This window comes from Psammomys obesus, unplaced genomic scaffold (genome assembly GCF_907164565.1).
Source record: "Psammomys obesus unplaced genomic scaffold, mPsaObe1.curated_primary_1811, whole genome shotgun sequence".
Classification (NCBI taxonomy): domain Eukaryota; kingdom Metazoa; phylum Chordata; class Mammalia; order Rodentia; family Muridae; genus Psammomys; species Psammomys obesus.
The window spans coordinates 21,694,516-21,710,446 of NW_026596034.1; the positions used below are offsets into that span (position 1 = coordinate 21,694,516).

General features: G+C 47.3%; 2 protein-coding genes across 2 annotated transcripts in view; one reads left to right on the forward strand and one right to left on the reverse strand.

Annotated features, from left to right (window-relative positions):
* Positions 1–12,066, forward strand: part of Phaf1 (phagosome assembly factor 1) — a 28,078-nt gene extending 16,012 nt beyond the window's left edge. The window contains exons 7-16 of the mRNA XM_055621204.1: positions 215–312; positions 401–513; positions 5,420–5,553; positions 5,861–5,944; positions 7,249–7,331; positions 7,947–7,990; positions 8,509–8,552; positions 8,686–8,744; positions 9,810–9,882; positions 10,597–12,066. Coding sequence (XP_055477179.1) covers positions 215–312; positions 401–513; positions 5,420–5,553; positions 5,861–5,944; positions 7,249–7,331; positions 7,947–7,990; positions 8,509–8,552; positions 8,686–8,744; positions 9,810–9,882; positions 10,597–10,683 — 819 coding nt within the window. The 3' untranslated portion in view covers positions 10,684–12,066. The remainder of the gene's footprint in view (positions 1–214; positions 313–400; positions 514–5,419; positions 5,554–5,860; positions 5,945–7,248; positions 7,332–7,946; positions 7,991–8,508; positions 8,553–8,685; positions 8,745–9,809; positions 9,883–10,596) is intronic.
* Positions 12,062–14,407, reverse strand: B3gnt9 (UDP-GlcNAc:betaGal beta-1,3-N-acetylglucosaminyltransferase 9). The gene is made up of 2 exons (XM_055621205.1): positions 13,968–14,407; positions 12,062–13,805 (listed from the first exon to the last, which is right to left on the reverse strand). The coding sequence occupies exon 2, from the start codon at positions 13,718–13,720 to the stop codon at positions 12,533–12,535; it is 1,188 nt and encodes a 395-aa protein (XP_055477180.1). The 5' UTR covers positions 13,721–13,805; positions 13,968–14,407; the 3' UTR covers positions 12,062–12,532.
* Positions 14,408–15,931: the final 1,524 nt, after the last annotated feature.

Genomic DNA, 15,931 nt, shown 5'->3' on the forward strand with positions numbered 1-15,931 from the left:
CACACACACACACACACACACACACACACACACACACACACACACACGATAAGCCCAAAGATAGATGCATGCTTATCTAAGTTAGTTGACCCAATCAAGTTTGATTGTGTACTTTGACTAGATCAGTTCTTAAAAACTGTGAGTGCCAGGGAGGACTAGACACTGAAATGTGATCTGCATAATGTTCTTACTAATATTCTTGCCTTGTTTGCAGCCCAATTTTGCCCATGGTCTAGCTTCTCTTCAGATACCCCATGGAGCAACTGTAAAACGAATGTACATCTACAGTGGAAACAGCCTCCAGGATACAAAGTGAGTGTGAGAAGCATGAGTTCTGTGCTAGGCCCATAGCCTCTCTGGGAGGGAGAGCCATGCCTTGTTCATTCTTTGTCTCCTCCAGGGCTCCTGTGATGCCCTTGAGCTGTTTCCTAGGGAATGTATATGCTGAAAGTGTAGATGTTCTTCGAGATGGAACTGGACCCTCAGGGTTGCGACTTCGCTTGCTCGCTGCAGGTAGGTTCCCTCCCTAGCTTTGAGCTTCATATAAGTTCTCTGTTGTATCATCCATGTAGAGACTTCTGTCATGTCAAGTGTCTGGTGAGGGCTCCCTACAGATGTGTTTATTGTTACATTCCTGTGTTTGAAATAACTCGCTAGCTTTCAGGGGTTGTCTTGTATGAACACTAATCCCAACTGTGAGATCTCTACCTCCTAAAAGCAGAGCTTCCTAAAACTACATCACCTTAACAGGTTCAGATCTGGCCAGGCAGTGGTGGCTCACACCTCTAGTCCCAGTACATGATGCCAGATCACTGAGTTCTAGGACAGCCAGGGCTACACAGAGAAACCCTGTCTCAAAAACCCAAAATAAGAAAACAAGTTCAGAATCAACACACAAGTTTTAGGAGAATATAAGTACTTAATCCATTACTAGAAAGTTAATAGAAAACAATAGAGATGTGGTTATTTATTTCATTAAATAAAAATTTAATGCAGCTTTTATTTTATCAAGGGACAAAACATAGTTTTACTTTTCTGTGTGATGCATGCATTTGAACATGTTGTGTGTACCCAAACGTATGGATGCAGAGGCTAGAGCAGAACATGGCATCTCTTCTCCACCTTATTGCTTCAAAGCAGAATCTCCCACCGAATCAGAATCAGCCAAGCTGGTGGCCAGCAAGCTCTTGGGATAAGACCTCAAATGTTGGACTTACAGGCATGAGTGTCCATTGTCCATTGCTTTTGATCTTTTTCAAGACAGGGTTTCTCTGTGTAGCTCTGGTTGTCCTGGAACTTGTTCTGAAGAGCAGGCTGGCCTGAAACTCAGAGAGCCACCTGCCTCTGCCTCCCAAGTGCTGGGATAAAAGGCGAACACCACCACTACCTGGTGTTTTTTTTGTTTGGATGGGGTTTTTGTTTTGTTTTGTTTTGTTTTGTTTTTTAACATGGGTGCTGAGAGTTCAAACTTAAACAGTGCTCTCTCAGCTCCACAGCTTTATTTCAGTGTGTTTTGGGAGTTTTGTTTAGTTTTCAGAGACAGAGTCTTATAATGTAGTCCAGTATTATAGAGAAAAAAATAGCTAGTAATGTTTATTATTAAAAGCCTGTATATTGGCAGTGTTGTCTTACCCAATACCTTAAATGAATGCCAATAGCAATAAAAGACACCTGGTTTTGTTTTTCTGTTTTGTTTGTTTGTTTGTTTGTTTGTTTTTGTTTTTAAGGATTTTATTTTATGTGCATTGGTGTTTAGCCTGCTGCATGCAAGTCTGTGTGAGGGTATCAGTGCTTGGAGTTGCAGACAGGTGTGAGCTGTCATGTGAGTGCTGGGAATTGAACCTGGTTCCTCTGGAAGAGCAGTCACTGCTCTTAACCACTGAGCCATCTCTTCAGCTCCACCTGTTATATTTTTAATAAACCTTATTTCACTTGGGCTGGGCAGATATTTCCCCCTAAGCTACCTTGTTATGACCCATCTCCATCCCTTGCCATCTGCTTTAATCATTTCTATCTGGGCTACTTCCCATCCATAATCCCAAATACTTGTACGAGCTTTCCATATGGGCAGCTGCTCTCCACACCATTCCCAGACTTCTTTCTCTTCCCATACCTGTCTTCTCCTCCTTCTTGTGATTCCTCTATTCCTCCCAGCATGTAAACCTTGGCCACGCCTCCCTAACTTCTACCCTTCCCAGGTGTGTAGGCATTTATTTAGCCAATCAGATATTTTGGAGGCAAGGATTCCAAATGTCATTTTGGGATACATGAGTGTCTGTTCACAAATGACAGCAAGCAGACCTCAGGGGGCAAAATAATTAACAATCAAATACAAAGCTCCAGGCAATGCTGTTACAGCCCAGACTGGCCAGGAACTTGAAGTCATCCTCCTGTTTCAGCCTCCTGAGTAATTGGATTATGGGAGAATACCACTACTTGTCTGTCTTTAGAAAATCTGAATAAACAACAGCACCACAAGGCTTGCACTAAATCCACTGCAAAGACATGTACCTTTGTGGTGATTTCCAGAGTGTTTCTGGATGTATGTCTGGACTACAGAGACCATGTGTTCTTTGTATCAGTCCCTGGGTATGGTGGCTCAAGTCTGTAATCCCAGCACTTCAAAGATTGGGGCATAAGGATCACCATGACTTTGAAACTAGCTTGGGCTACATTTTAAGACCCCTAAAAAGAAAGAAAGAAAGAAAGAAAAAATAGTACTTAATTGAATTAACTCTGAACAATTAGCGATTAGTCTACAACCTCTATGTTAGAACTTTCTAAATGTGTTGTTGAAGATGAATGGTGTTATTTGTGGGGGGGTATGTAATATGGTTTTTCTATGCCTGCCCTTCCTCTGAATAATGACACAGAGACCTATTATATTAAGAGCTTCAGACACTATAGCTGAGCAGATACTCAGCTATTCCAACCCAATAATACTGGCGTGGCCTACTTCCCAGCCATGTGACCCATTACCTGCCCTTTTGGTCTCACCCTTGCACCTCTTTATCCAGTCCATGTTCAGATGGTGACTCCTCTCTCTGGTCCCCACTGGGATTGGAAGTCCTGCCTTAACTCTCCAGCCCAGCTATTGGCTGTTCAGCTCTTTATTTTATCAATCAGAAAGTGATGGAGAACAAGTTTACAAAAAACTTAAGACAGGAGATGCTTCATAATAATGACAATACCAAAGTCTGGCCAGATCTCTGCCAGAACTGAAATCAGCATTTGAAGATACAAGGACAAAAGAATTATTCCTACAGGTAGGGTTGTGTGTGTGTCCATAAAGGAAGAAACTCAAAAGACAGCTTTGGAGTTGATATCTCCTTTCACCTTTATGTGGGTTCCAGGCATCAGCTGGTTATCAGGTTTGCAGAGTGAGCAACTGATAACTGAGTTGAGTGCTGGCTCTAAAATGTGTTTTGATATAGCTACACAGCAGAACAAATACTTAAAGGAGTATTGCACTTGAGCTGTCAGGCAACAAAATCAGGGGCTGTGCTGACTCTCTTCTTAGGAGGATCACTCCTGAAATAGCAGGTTCTAGAACAGTAGTGATCATTTGTGACTTGATCACAGTAACATGAGGAGCCTGTTACGAGTAGCCTCGTTCAGCCTAGATTGTCTTCTGTGTCCCATTAACTCATTAAAGATAACCTTGGAACATGAAATGTGTCCATATCAAATTAAGTGAAAACAGACTTCTCAGATTAATTTTACCAAGAGTGAGCCCAGATTTGACTTTCCTTGTGTCTGTCTTCTGTAGTCTATGGTTACCAGCCTGTTTGTAGTCTTGACTGTTATGTCTGAATCTGTGTCTGTCCCCTCACAAAGGGCTTTGCTCTGCATTTATTGACCAGCACAGAAAGCATCAAATGGGATAGGGATGAGGGATATTTTAACAGAGTTCTAGAAGGGGAGAGATAATGCTGACAGCAAAACATAGAACAGCAAACACAACCTAAAATAAATGTTACCAAGCTACATCCACATTTGCAACATTTGTGGTCAATGCATATCTCTTATAAGGTTGTTTCTTTGTTCTGTTTTGTTTTTCCAGACAGGGTTTTTCTGTGTAGCCTTGGCTGTCCTGGACTCACTTTGTAGGTCAGGCTGGCCTCAAACTCAGAGATCCCCCTGCCTCCGCTGGGATTAAAGGCGTGAGCCACCTCACCTGGTTTATAAGGTTGTTTCTAACCTGTTGGCTGCTTTCAGGAAATGATTAACACAACATCCACAAACATATTACTCTGTATCAGGGGCAGGGGCAGGAGCATGGAAAGGTACTTAATTTAAGATTAAAGCTATATATTAGCTAAGTTGCAAAAGCTTATTGCATGGGAAATCCAAGACATAGTAAGGTTGATAAATTGTTTTCTTAAATGCAGGTTAAACTAGCCAGACTGAGTAGGGACAGCAGATTAAGTACATAGTCTTAAATAATCTCAAGGGTTATTATTAACTTTGCTGTGAGGTCTGAAAAAAGTTGAGTCATTAGGGAATCAAGTGATTTTTTTTTTCATATTTTTTCATGAGTTGGTGGCACATGCCTTTAATCAGAGGCAGGCAGATCTCCAAATTTGAGGCCAGCCTGATCTACAGTGCAAGCTGCCAGGCGTAGTAGTGCATGTCCTTTAATCTCAGTGCTAAGGAAACACAAGGAACACAATGTTGAGGCTTTTGACCCACAACTGCTACTGATCTTTTTCCCAAGCTATGTGAACTTAACAGTGGACCTTTCTGAGAAAGACAGTTTTACTTACCAGAATTTACAGCTAGCACAGTGTTTCAGCCCGTGGTAATAAAGAAATGCTTGGGTAACTTGAATGTGTTATTACACTGCCTGTATCATCTTCACTGTGATAGTAAAAGCAGGAGGATTAGACTTTCTTTCAAGGTCATCCTTCAAGTTTGAAGCCACCTTGGGTTATATGAGATCTTGTTTCAAAACAACAAACAAACAGAAAGGCTGGACATTGTGGCACATGCCTTTAATTGCAGAAGAGATAGGTGGCAGAGATAGGTGGATTCCTGAATTCAAGACCAGCCTGGTCTACAAAGTGAATTCCAGAACTGGCAGGGCTACACAGAGAAGCCCTCCTTAGTGCTGGGATTAAAGGCATGCACCACCACACCCTGCAAGAAATACATGTTAAAGATAAAGAAGACAAATACTTAAGGATTTGGCAAATAAGTTAATTCTTCAGAATTCCTGTCTACTATTTCCAAGTAGATAATGGCAGTCTTGTTTAAATTAAGCCCTGTTGACCTGGTATTTACACTTGAATACAATCTTTCCCTTTTTGGCTGGACCTGATAAGTCAGGAGGAGGTATCTGTTAGCTTCTTAAGAGCGCCATGACCTTGGGTTACAGTGTCTTCAGTCCTGACCAGAACCATCTTTCCCTTGTCTGTAGGTTGTGGGCCCGGAGTATTAGCAGATGCCAAAATGCGAGTGTTTGAGCGTGCCGTGTATTTTGGTGATTCTTGCCAAGATGTCCTTAGCATGCTTGGCTCTCCACACAAGGTCTTCTATAAATCCGAAGACAAGGTAGGGGAGAGATGCTTACAGTATGAATAGGCAGTCTGTCGATTCACCAGTATTTTAATGTATACAAGTGAGCTCTATTTTCCCATAGACTCTGTTCTACTTGAAGGAAAAGTTTTGGCCCATCATAGTCTAATCATTCAGTCCCATGTCTATCCTGCACACTTGGAGATCTGTCCATATTAACAGATCTGGTTCCCAGCAGTCTTACTCATCCAATAGCTAATGTTATTTAAAGAACACAGTGTGTAGATGTGCGTTAAGTGGAAACAATGTAAAAGGGATTGTAATTGTTACTTTCCCCCTACAGATGAAAATTCATTCTCCTTCCCCTCATAAACAAGTTCCATCCAAGTGCAATGACTACTTTTTTAACTATTTCACTCTTGGAGTGGTAAGTATGATAACTTAAAGGGTCTCACTTCTATTGGCGTAGGCAGGACAATAGAAGCCTGTGTAAAGCAGCCATAACCTTCTGGGGAATCAAGGAACTTTGGCTCCTCATGCTGGCACCAGGTATTTTTCATAGGTTCTGGCATCACAGTGTAAACATTTGTGTGACCACAAATACTGAGAAACATTCGGTTTTCTGATTTGTCTTGCCTTTTCTGGGGAAAGCATATTTCACATATGGGAACTGTGGAATCACCACATTAAACTGTTGGGAGAATTATCCTATAATACATAAGGCACTCTTCTGGAGTCACAAAAAGAAAAGACTGGAAAGGCCCAGGTAGGCAATAACAGTGTATTTCTATTTTGACTGTCATGGGTCACCATTGTTGCTGTTGTTTTAACTTGTTTGAAACAGGGTCTTGTTATGTGGCCAGGGCTGGCCTCAGGCTCATCTCATGTCTGTTTTGGGCATGTTGCTATTACTAGTTACCCAGCTAGACCATGGCTCTTCATAATTAGCTCTGAGCTTTCCTTTGTCTGAAGTCCAGAGGCAGAAAAGGAGATCATAGAGAAGGAGAAAATGGGAAAGGCCAAGCATGAGTCAGAAATCCTTGGGGAGCTTTGGGGACAGACTTCTTAGGGTAGGATAGCGGTGGGAAGGAATGGGGCTGATGTAGTTGAACCTCAGAGTTCAAGCACCAATGATCATAGGAGGAAGATGGCAAGAACAATAACTTTGGTTGGGTTTTGTTGGCTTTTTGTAAAGGAGTAGAGTAAGAAGTAAATCTGAGGTCACTGACCTTAGCAGCTAGGAAGAGCTAGGGAAGTTGGTAGTTACAGGAGGAAATAGCCAATGGGCAACATCAAATTAAGTCCTGGTAAGAGGTTAGGTCCAATGGCAGTTCCATTAGTTATCAGGTTATATAGAAGCCAGGGGTCTGATTGGTTATATAGTGTTTACATAGCTGGTGTCTGGGCCTTTCAAGAGTGAAGTACCCTGAATCTTTCTGATGACTTGAACCAAAACATGCTTTTAGTTAAAAAAAAAAAAAAAAAAATCTAGGTTCCATGGTTGGGGAGGACGAAGATTTCCCTTGGCTGTTTAAGTTGCCAAGCAGTAGAGCTGTAATCCCTGTGCCTGCCAGGCCCCCTCCACCAAAGATGCCTAGTTAAGGCTGCTGTGAATATGTAGGAGGAGGAAGCTGCTAAGCCTTCAAGTTGGAATTCTCTTGGGAAGGCCCCTGACCTGTGTTGGTAACTTTTCCACTTGAACATCTTGGGGTTTTGTTTTGTTTTTGTCAGGACATCCTCTTTGATGCAAATACACACAGAGTGAAGAAGTTTGTCCTGCATACCAATTACCCTGGGCACTATAACTTTAACATGTGAGTACATCTTAGGTATGGAGGATGAGCTGAGCTTGATCTCTCTCTACCAGATTTCTTCCCCTCACTTGTGCTGGCAATTGAACCCAGGACCTTGAGTGGGCTATGTAAGCACTTCAACATTGAGTGACACAAACTCTGTTTTGTGGGAAATAAATGTATGCTAAGTGCCCACTGTGTTCCTGCCCCGGTATTCAGTGCTTTTTGTCTGTGTGTACTCAGTTTACAGATAACAGTCAGAAACTGTTATCTTTTCAAGGCAGGGTCTTTATAGCTGTAGCGAGCCTGGTCCACTATGTAGCGCAAGCTGGCCTCAATCAAAACAGTCCCCATCACTTGGCCTGCCAGTGCTTGGATTACAAGTATGAGCACTATGCCCTGCTAGAAACCTTTGTAGTTTACCTAAGTTAGTAGTCTTTTTAGACCTGAGAGCCATGTCCTTTTCTGTTTGGCTTCAGTGCCTGAGTTGGGCCTCCCCAGTGAATGTTGTCCAAGACCCCAAGCCAGGGCTTTGGACAGGTATGTAGGGTTCTGGCTTTTCTGGGATGCAGAATAAAGGTACAAGAGCTGTTGTGCCTTCCAAGAAACAGCTTTTACTTTTATCTGTCGTTCTAGTTACCACCGCTGTGAGTTCAAGATCCCACTAGCCATAAAGAAAGGTAAGTGGGGAGGTGCCCTCACGTTAAAGGGGAGGTGCAGTTACTTGCCTGTGTTAAGAAGGGGGAAAGCCAGAAGAGAAAGTGTTCGGTCTGGAAAAATCTTTACTGTCTTCCCCCCAGAGCCTCACCTCCTGGAGACACAAAAAGAGACTGGAAAGGCCCAGGCAGGAAGAGTGCTCTTTTGTATTTTTAGAAGGCCACCCCAAAGACACTATGGTGGTCCTTTGTTCTGGAGGCCATAAAGGCCTTTTCCTGGGACTAGGACTGGACTGTTGGCTAGTGGACAGAGGAGTTTCCACTGTCTGCAGATTTATTATCCTTTGTGCCCACTGCCAACTAATATAACTCAGACCAAGACTGGCCTCCCCTTGCACATTCTTCCAAACAACCTGCCTTTGCTCCCTGTGTCTAGCTACAGCAAAAAGGGTGGCTAGGTCTGGATTCTATGGATACCTATGGCCGGGCCTATAGGTAACCAAAGCCAGCCCAACCCAGTCTTTGCCATCTTCTCTTTCCAGAAAATGAAAGTGGTCAGACTGAAATATGCACGACCTACAGCAAGGTGAGCTCTTCTTTTCCTACCTAGGAGTCTGAGAATGAGGGGAGCATGGGGTCTAGGGCCACGTCCTCTGGGAAATCTATTAGTCACAGGTGTGTATTGGTCCTTGTTCACCCCTGCTGTCCCTATTTTGCAGTGGGACAACATCCAGGAGCTTCTGGGCCATCCTGTGGAAAAGCCTGTTGTCTTGCACAGGTAAGTGGGAGATTGCTGAGTCTGCTCAGGAAAGTCTAGCAGGGGCTACTACTAGCTCTGGGCTAGAGATGCAGTTCAGTGTGGTATATTTACTTAGCTTGTGCCAGCCTTCGGCTAAATTCCAACTCCAATTGGTGTTGCTGAAACATACAGACTCTCTGCTCAGTCATGTAAGGATTAAATCAGCCGTCTTCATTTTTACTTTAAAGGTTGCCCCTGGTGGATCTCCTGCCCCAGGTCTCGATCTTCTCAGCCCTTATTCAAAACATGTCATTGTTTGACTCACTGTCTTCAGCTTTCCCTTCCCATCAAGTCTGTAACCTCATATCTGCTGTGCTAGCTGAGGTGCCCTCTCAATTGGGACCTCCTGATTTCTTACTCCTCATTCAGTTCTGTAGTAACTGCCCTAGTTTGGTCTCTGCTATGGGGAGAAATTGGTTTATTTGGCTTGCAGTCTGGGTAAAATCTATCATTGGGGGGAGTCAGGGTAGGAACCATGGAGGAAAGCCACTCATGGCTTGCTTTCTCTGCTCAGTTTTCTTTCTTTGGGGGTGTGAGTAAGTGGGGTGGGTGGGTAGAGAGATCTCTCTTACATATCCCTGGGTGGCCTTGAAGTCTCAGAGTTCAAGCCTCTCAGGAGGCTCCTGCCTCCTGGATGCTGTGATTAAAGGCTGCACCACCATGTCCAGCTAAAGAAAGCTTGCTTTCTTACACAACTCAGCACCCCCTTCCCAGGAGAGGCTAGGTCCTCCCACATCAGTCATTAAGAATGCCCATAGAGATGCCTTCATGCCAATCTGATGAGGCAATGCCTCAACCAGGGAGGGTGTCCTCTTCCCAAGTGACTCTAGTTCCTGTTGGGAAAAACTAGCCAGCCAAGTAACTGTCTTTGATCTTTGAATATAGAGTTTAAGGAAACCACTTCTTACCATTTGACCTTGAAGGCGTGTGTAGGAGACAGACACTGTCATGTGAGACCAATAGCCAATAGCCCACATCCTAGAAGGAACTGCACCTTCTGCTGCTTGGCCTTTGTTTCTCTAATTCTGGATTCTTTGGCCTCAGGTCCTCATCCCCAAACAATACCAATCCCTTTGGCTCTACATTCTGCTTTGGTCTTCAGCGGATGATCTTTGAGGTAAGTCTTAGAGGCCAGATAAGCTGCTAAGGGCTTTGCAATTGTAGCAAAGCCCTGCAAGTGATTGAGGAATTGTAGACAGGTTAACAGCCATGCTGGACAGATGCATCCTTCCTCATCTCCGCTGTCTAAAGGTTGAGACATAATGATTGAGAGCCAGTGAGGTAGCTCAACAGATAAAGGTGATCACTTCCGGGCCTGAGGACCTGAGTTCAATCCCTGGTTCCCACATGGTAAGAGAGAACAATGTCCTGAAAGTTGTTCTCTGACCTCTGCATGTATACTGTGGCAAATGCATGCCCCAAGCCACATAAAAAAATTAATAATAATGTGAAAAAGAAAAAAAAGTTGGGGAAATCTTGAGTCACAGAACCTGAAGAAGTCTATATAAACAGGATGAGCCTTTTGGTGATTTCTTAATTTGTATCAATAAGCAGTATAGCAGGGAGGGGAACCTCAAGGCAAGTATGGCCAAACTTGGGTGTGCCATGTCGATGAGTGGCCCTAGAGAGACCTCACTGATTTGAGAGAAGACTGGGGAGCCCATATGTTGAATCTGAATGCCATATTTCTACAGGCCTTTACGGTAGGTTCCTATGAGGAACAGGCAGAGCCCAGGCCTGTGTGACGTGTGCCATGTATACCCACGCAGTCCTGGGGACATGATCAGCCTATATTCTTCCCTCCTGACCTGCTGTTCTCTTCTTACACCAGGTCATGCAGAACAACCATATTGCCTCAGTGACCCTGTATGGCCCCCCTAGGCCTGGTACCCACCTGAGAACAGCAGAGCTGCCCTAGGACATCACTACCCATTCCCCTCTGTCCATGGAACTGTGCATCACATCCAGCTCAGTGGGTCTCTGTGCCGGTGTTGTGTTTTCTGGGACTCCGAAGGGTTGAAGGGCAGTGTTGAAGGGCTCTGGGACTCCGAAGGGTTCAGAAGTAGGATTCGGTCTGAGTCCTCCACCTTGGGGCAGACGACCCAGATACAGCTCTGTCCTAAGTCTGCTTTTGCCAGCAGAGAACACAGTCTGCAAAGAGAAGCACAAACTTTGAGCCTTGATACCAGGCCCTCTTGACTAACATGTAATGAAGGACATGTCAAGCCCTGACCTGCCTACACAGGGAAGATGGGGCTCTTTCTCTAGCTAAGGGAACGTAACTTGGATGAGAACAGGGTCCTGCTTTTGGCCGGACGTTGCCATGTGGCCCTTAAGGTGAGCAGAGGTAGTAGCATGTCCATAGTACTTGGTTGCAATATTTGCACTACATCCACTTTAGTTACTTGAGCTGGCTGTGGCTGGTGTGGCCCACATGCCCTTTTCTGTTTCTTTTGTGTAAGTGCTCCCTGCCCAGGTGGCACACCCAAGTGGTTGAAATACAGTTTTCTTCCAGGTATTTACCTAAGCCTGGTTCCCACTGCTGCTCTGGGAGCCAGCCTTTAAGGTCACCTGTGTCTCTTGGTCCAACCTGGCTGACAGGGCTGCATGTCTCCATCTTGTTTGCCTTTTATTTAATGCCAAAGTGTTAGCCAAAGACACCTTCCTCCTTTCGTTACATTAAAGCATTCTGTTATGCACTGTGGGCCAGCTCCCTGCCCTAGTTCTGGGCACTGGCCTGGCCTGACCTGGCCACTTGGCTTAAAGGCCTAGGGGCTCAAGGAACACTGGGCTGCTTGGTTTCTTACATGGGTCTTGCTAATGGAAAGTAGCATATATGTGCTTTAAAATAGTAATCCTTTTGAAAAGAATTGAGAAGAGAAATGTATAATTTTATCTCATTTTTAATATTTTGGTCTAGCAACTTGTGATACATAGATGACAATTTTGTGAGTTTTTCAAATGTGTGTACAGATTTTTGTAAATAATGACTTTTGTAATTAACTCATGTACAGCCTCATCTTGTATAGTTCATGATGAATGTGCGGGGACCTGCCCCAGCTGTCTGTATGGTTCCTGGGCCTACAGCCAGGCCTGTGTGGCACTCCCATGACTGATGGACAGGTGTCTTCCCATTTGGACCTTGGTCTGGCCAGAGACCCTGCACATCTCGCTGTCAGGGTAGCCAGGACTGTTCCCATCCTCTTGAACAGAGGAAACTTCCTTGTCCCCTTTCCAATAAAGCACCTATGCCCTCAGTAACAGCTTGCCATGTGCTGCTGCTGGGGTGTTTGTACTAAAATGTGAATTGTTGCTTAACTTGAAGCTGTGGTTGAGGAATATGGGAACTTTTATAGGGGAGGGATCATGGGACTCTTCTGAGAAGGTGATGGGGCACCCTTCAGCAGTACAGTGGCATAGTTGTGTGCGAGTATATGATGAGCAAACCAAGACACATCATGGTCCCGTCATGTTGCAGGCAAACCTGGACCTGAAGGGTTAGTCAGCTCCAACCCAGCAAACCTCAAAGAAGACAGATCTGGCCTCTGGGAATCCAGTGTGGAAAAGGAAGGAAGCTAGTATCTTATAGGAAAGTGCTGGCCAGGTCCATGAGGCCTGGCCATGGGGAAAGTAACGTGTTTGCTTCCTAAGATTTATGGAAAGCCAATTCCCTACTAGTATGCATACTCTGTTAACCCACGAGGGAAACCCCTTCTGGCTCTTTAATGTTCCGTCCTGGAGCTGAGTGAGAAAGGCTTGACAGATAGCTAAGAGTTCCATTGGAAGGGACCTGTTGCTACAGGCTGTGGGTGTGCACACACTGGGCCTTGAGGCCCATGCAGCAAGCGCCACATGAGCCAGATGTCCGCCGCAGACAGCCCATGCACTACCACCAGTTCTCGGTAAAAACAGGGGTCAAAGGTGTGAAGATTTGGTGCAGCTGAAGGCTGGGAGATGCCGAAGGTACGAAATGCTGGATGAGGCTCAGGTGTGAGCCGTAAGCGCTGCATGCACATACCCAGAAAAACGTCATCTATGGGAAAGAGCTCAACCTCCGAGCAGGCCTCTGCTAGGCGACGGAGCGTGGCTCCCGAAAGAACAAAGCCACCCCCCCCAGCGTAGGCCGGGTACTCTGGCAGTCCATACACAGCCTCGGGGATGAAGTACTTGCTGGCTCTGGCCCGGATTGGCCTTGCTTGCACAATCACGTCACCTGCGAGAAGGTCCTGGGCCGGGTCCCGCGGCTCCAGGAACTGCAGCAGGTTCTTCACGTGCACGAACACATCTACATCGCCCTTAAAAACAAAGCGTACGTCTGGGCAGAACGCTGAGGCCCAAGCTAGAAAGTGAATCTCCTTGAGCGTGAGATTGAAAAAAGTGTCCTCGAAAGCCCAGAGCAGGATGTCTGCGTAAGTCCGGCTCTCAGCCTCCAGCAGGGAGCGCCAGTGCGTCCGCGCGCCCGCCCCGCCGGCGCCCCTGGGCACGCCCAGCAAGAAAACTCGGCGCACGAGTGCCCCCTGCACGCGGCCCTCGGCGCCCCAAGTCTGGCGTACGGCCTCCCGCCGCTCGAAGTCGGCCACCACAGACTTGACCGCGATGAGCAGATCAGGCGAGCCGCCAGGTGCGCCATTGCTGCGGCATTTGCGCGGCTGGTTAATGAGCAGCGGGAAGCGCCGTTGGTCTTTAGCGCGCAGATACCTGGCGAAGTCAAAGGGGCCGGTTGGCGTGGGCGGCACTGGGGTGTCCCCCTCGTAGGCCGGCGGGGGCGCGCGGGCAGTGTTGGGGAGCTCGCGTGCGCGGTGACCGGGTGTGGGCCGCGGGTGCTGTCCTCGAGCTGGCGGTGCCCTGGTCGTGGGGGCTGCCCCGTCGCGCTGCGCGTAGAGCAGGAGGCCGAGGGCGGCGCTGAGCAGCAGCGTGAGCCACGCGTCCCGGCAAAGGCGCGGCCTCCTCCTCATGTCCAGCCCCGCCCTGCCCGAGGTCCTCTATCCTTTCTTCATCCACTTAGTCGACCTCCGCCCGGGGCCCTGATACCGCGGCAGCCTAAGGGATAAGAGGTGCAGCTTCCAGCCCCAGCCCAAGAGGGATCCCCAAGGCTGGGCAGGGAGACGCAGGCCTCGCCCCCCACCCGGTGCACCAAGGCGGGGTCCCTTCTGCCTTCCCCCTCCCCGCCACTGACTTGGCTCTTAGGACCCCAGCACTCACGCTTGACCGCGGGACTAGGGGGTGGGGTCTCAGCTCCGGAATGTAGGGCCCTCCAACTGTCAGCTCAGGGTCCCAAGGGCAGCCATGACCCGCGCTTGAGCCAAATGCAGCGTTGGCAGGAAGGGGGCTGAGGCAGTGCCACGTGATCCTCCAGCTGTGTACGCCCCGACATCTGGAGCTCTGCTCCGCCCAGTGCAGGGAACGCCATCTCTGAATACGGACTGATCCCTCTTACTGGGAAAGCCTGACCTTTCTGCTGTCTCAGTCGCTCGCTCGAATTCCATATTTCTAAGGCTTGTCTCTAGTACCCCCATCCCCACCTCTACAGAAGGCTGTAAGGGTCCCAAATTCCTAGGCCTTAACTTTCAGCTCTGCTGTCCGTCAACCTGGGCTGTCTTTCAGAAAACCTCTCTTCAACAACCCTGGTCCACCAAGCAGGAGCCGTTAAGCTGCCCTCGTGATATAAGGCTGCCTCTTCCTTTACTCCTAGCTCTGCCAGGCTTGCCACCGGTAAACTCGAGCACACAGACCCAAACAAGCAAGACAGCAGGTTCTGGCCCTGCAGCCCTGCCAGCAGCTACACCCAAGGAGGACTGTTGCTTAGTGAGTTAGTGACTTTCCCCAGGTGCCGAGGGCAGGGAGCATTGCCCCCAAGAATTTGGGAATTCCCATTGTCTCCTTGCTCTCTTCATCCACTGGACACAGGAAATGGACTTACGCTTCCATGAACTTCCCAGGCAAGCACTTCCTTCCTGTCTTTGCATGCCCAGATGCAGTTTTGAGTTTCCTGCTCCCCAACATGGCATCCTTCAGGGTAAAGATGACCGTGCTGTTGCCTCTGCAGTCGACTAGGCTGTCAGGGATTGGTGCTCTTGGAGGTGGAGGTCACTTCTAGAAGTAGCCATTAGGCACGGCGGGCTACCCCCGTGTTTTCCTACCTCTCTGAGCTGCTTTGTCATTCAGGCCACACTACCCTCTCTTACGGGGTTGTTTGAGGGCAGACCATGCTTTGTACCCCCAAATAGCCTTGAGCCCGTGACCTGCCTGCTTCAGCCTCCAAAGTGTTGAGATTACAGGTCCACACTAGTATTCCCAGCTCCATTCTTGAATCTTTGGCCCCGATTGTTTTCCTCAGTCCGGAACTATAGACACAGCTGAGCTCGGGATTCATCAGAAAGTCCTGCAGGATAATCATTCCCTGTAAACAGAGCAATCAGGGCCTCCCCGAGGGAGGCCTTCATCCCACTGACAGATACAGACTCCCGGTCATCACTTAGCCCATCCTCACCCACGGTCACAGGCCTGTTCCCGTCCTCCTCCCAGTCAGCGGTTGGTAGTCATCCCTGTTTTCTGTCTCTGCACTCACTGCTTTGGCTTCTCTCTCCCCCCTATCCAGCCTTCCAGTCTTCCTTCCCAAATGCCTTCAAAGGTGTCTCAGCTGGTAGAGTGCGGACCTTACCCCGAGTTTAAGCCCCAGCATTCTATAAATGGCATAGTGGTGCCTGCCTGTGATCCCAAGCACTCCGGGAGCATCAGAAGTTCAAGGTCATCCTTGGTTTCATAGGAAATGAGGCTAACCTGTGCTGCATGAGACATTGTCTCAGAAAAAGGGGCAGGGGAAAAATGGAAACCATGGAGTCTCTGAGCAGCCACTGAAGGAAGGACTTCAGGATAGCTATACATACATGTATACACATGTGCAAGGGCAGTGTGCAGGATCAGGAAGGAGGCTGTGAGTCGTTTCTCTCCAACACCTGTGTATGCATATCTTTTTTTTTTTTTTTTTTCATTTCTAGTTTTGGTATAGTGGGGAAGGCAGCAGAGGATAAAGAAGTGAAGTCTCAGAAGAGCAGGAGGAAGACATAACTTAAGGTACAGAGCCCATGGGCTTGGCTTGGGCCGATGGATGTCTGAGTTCAAGGCCAGCCTGATCTGCATAGTGAAGTTCCAGGACAGCCAAGGAT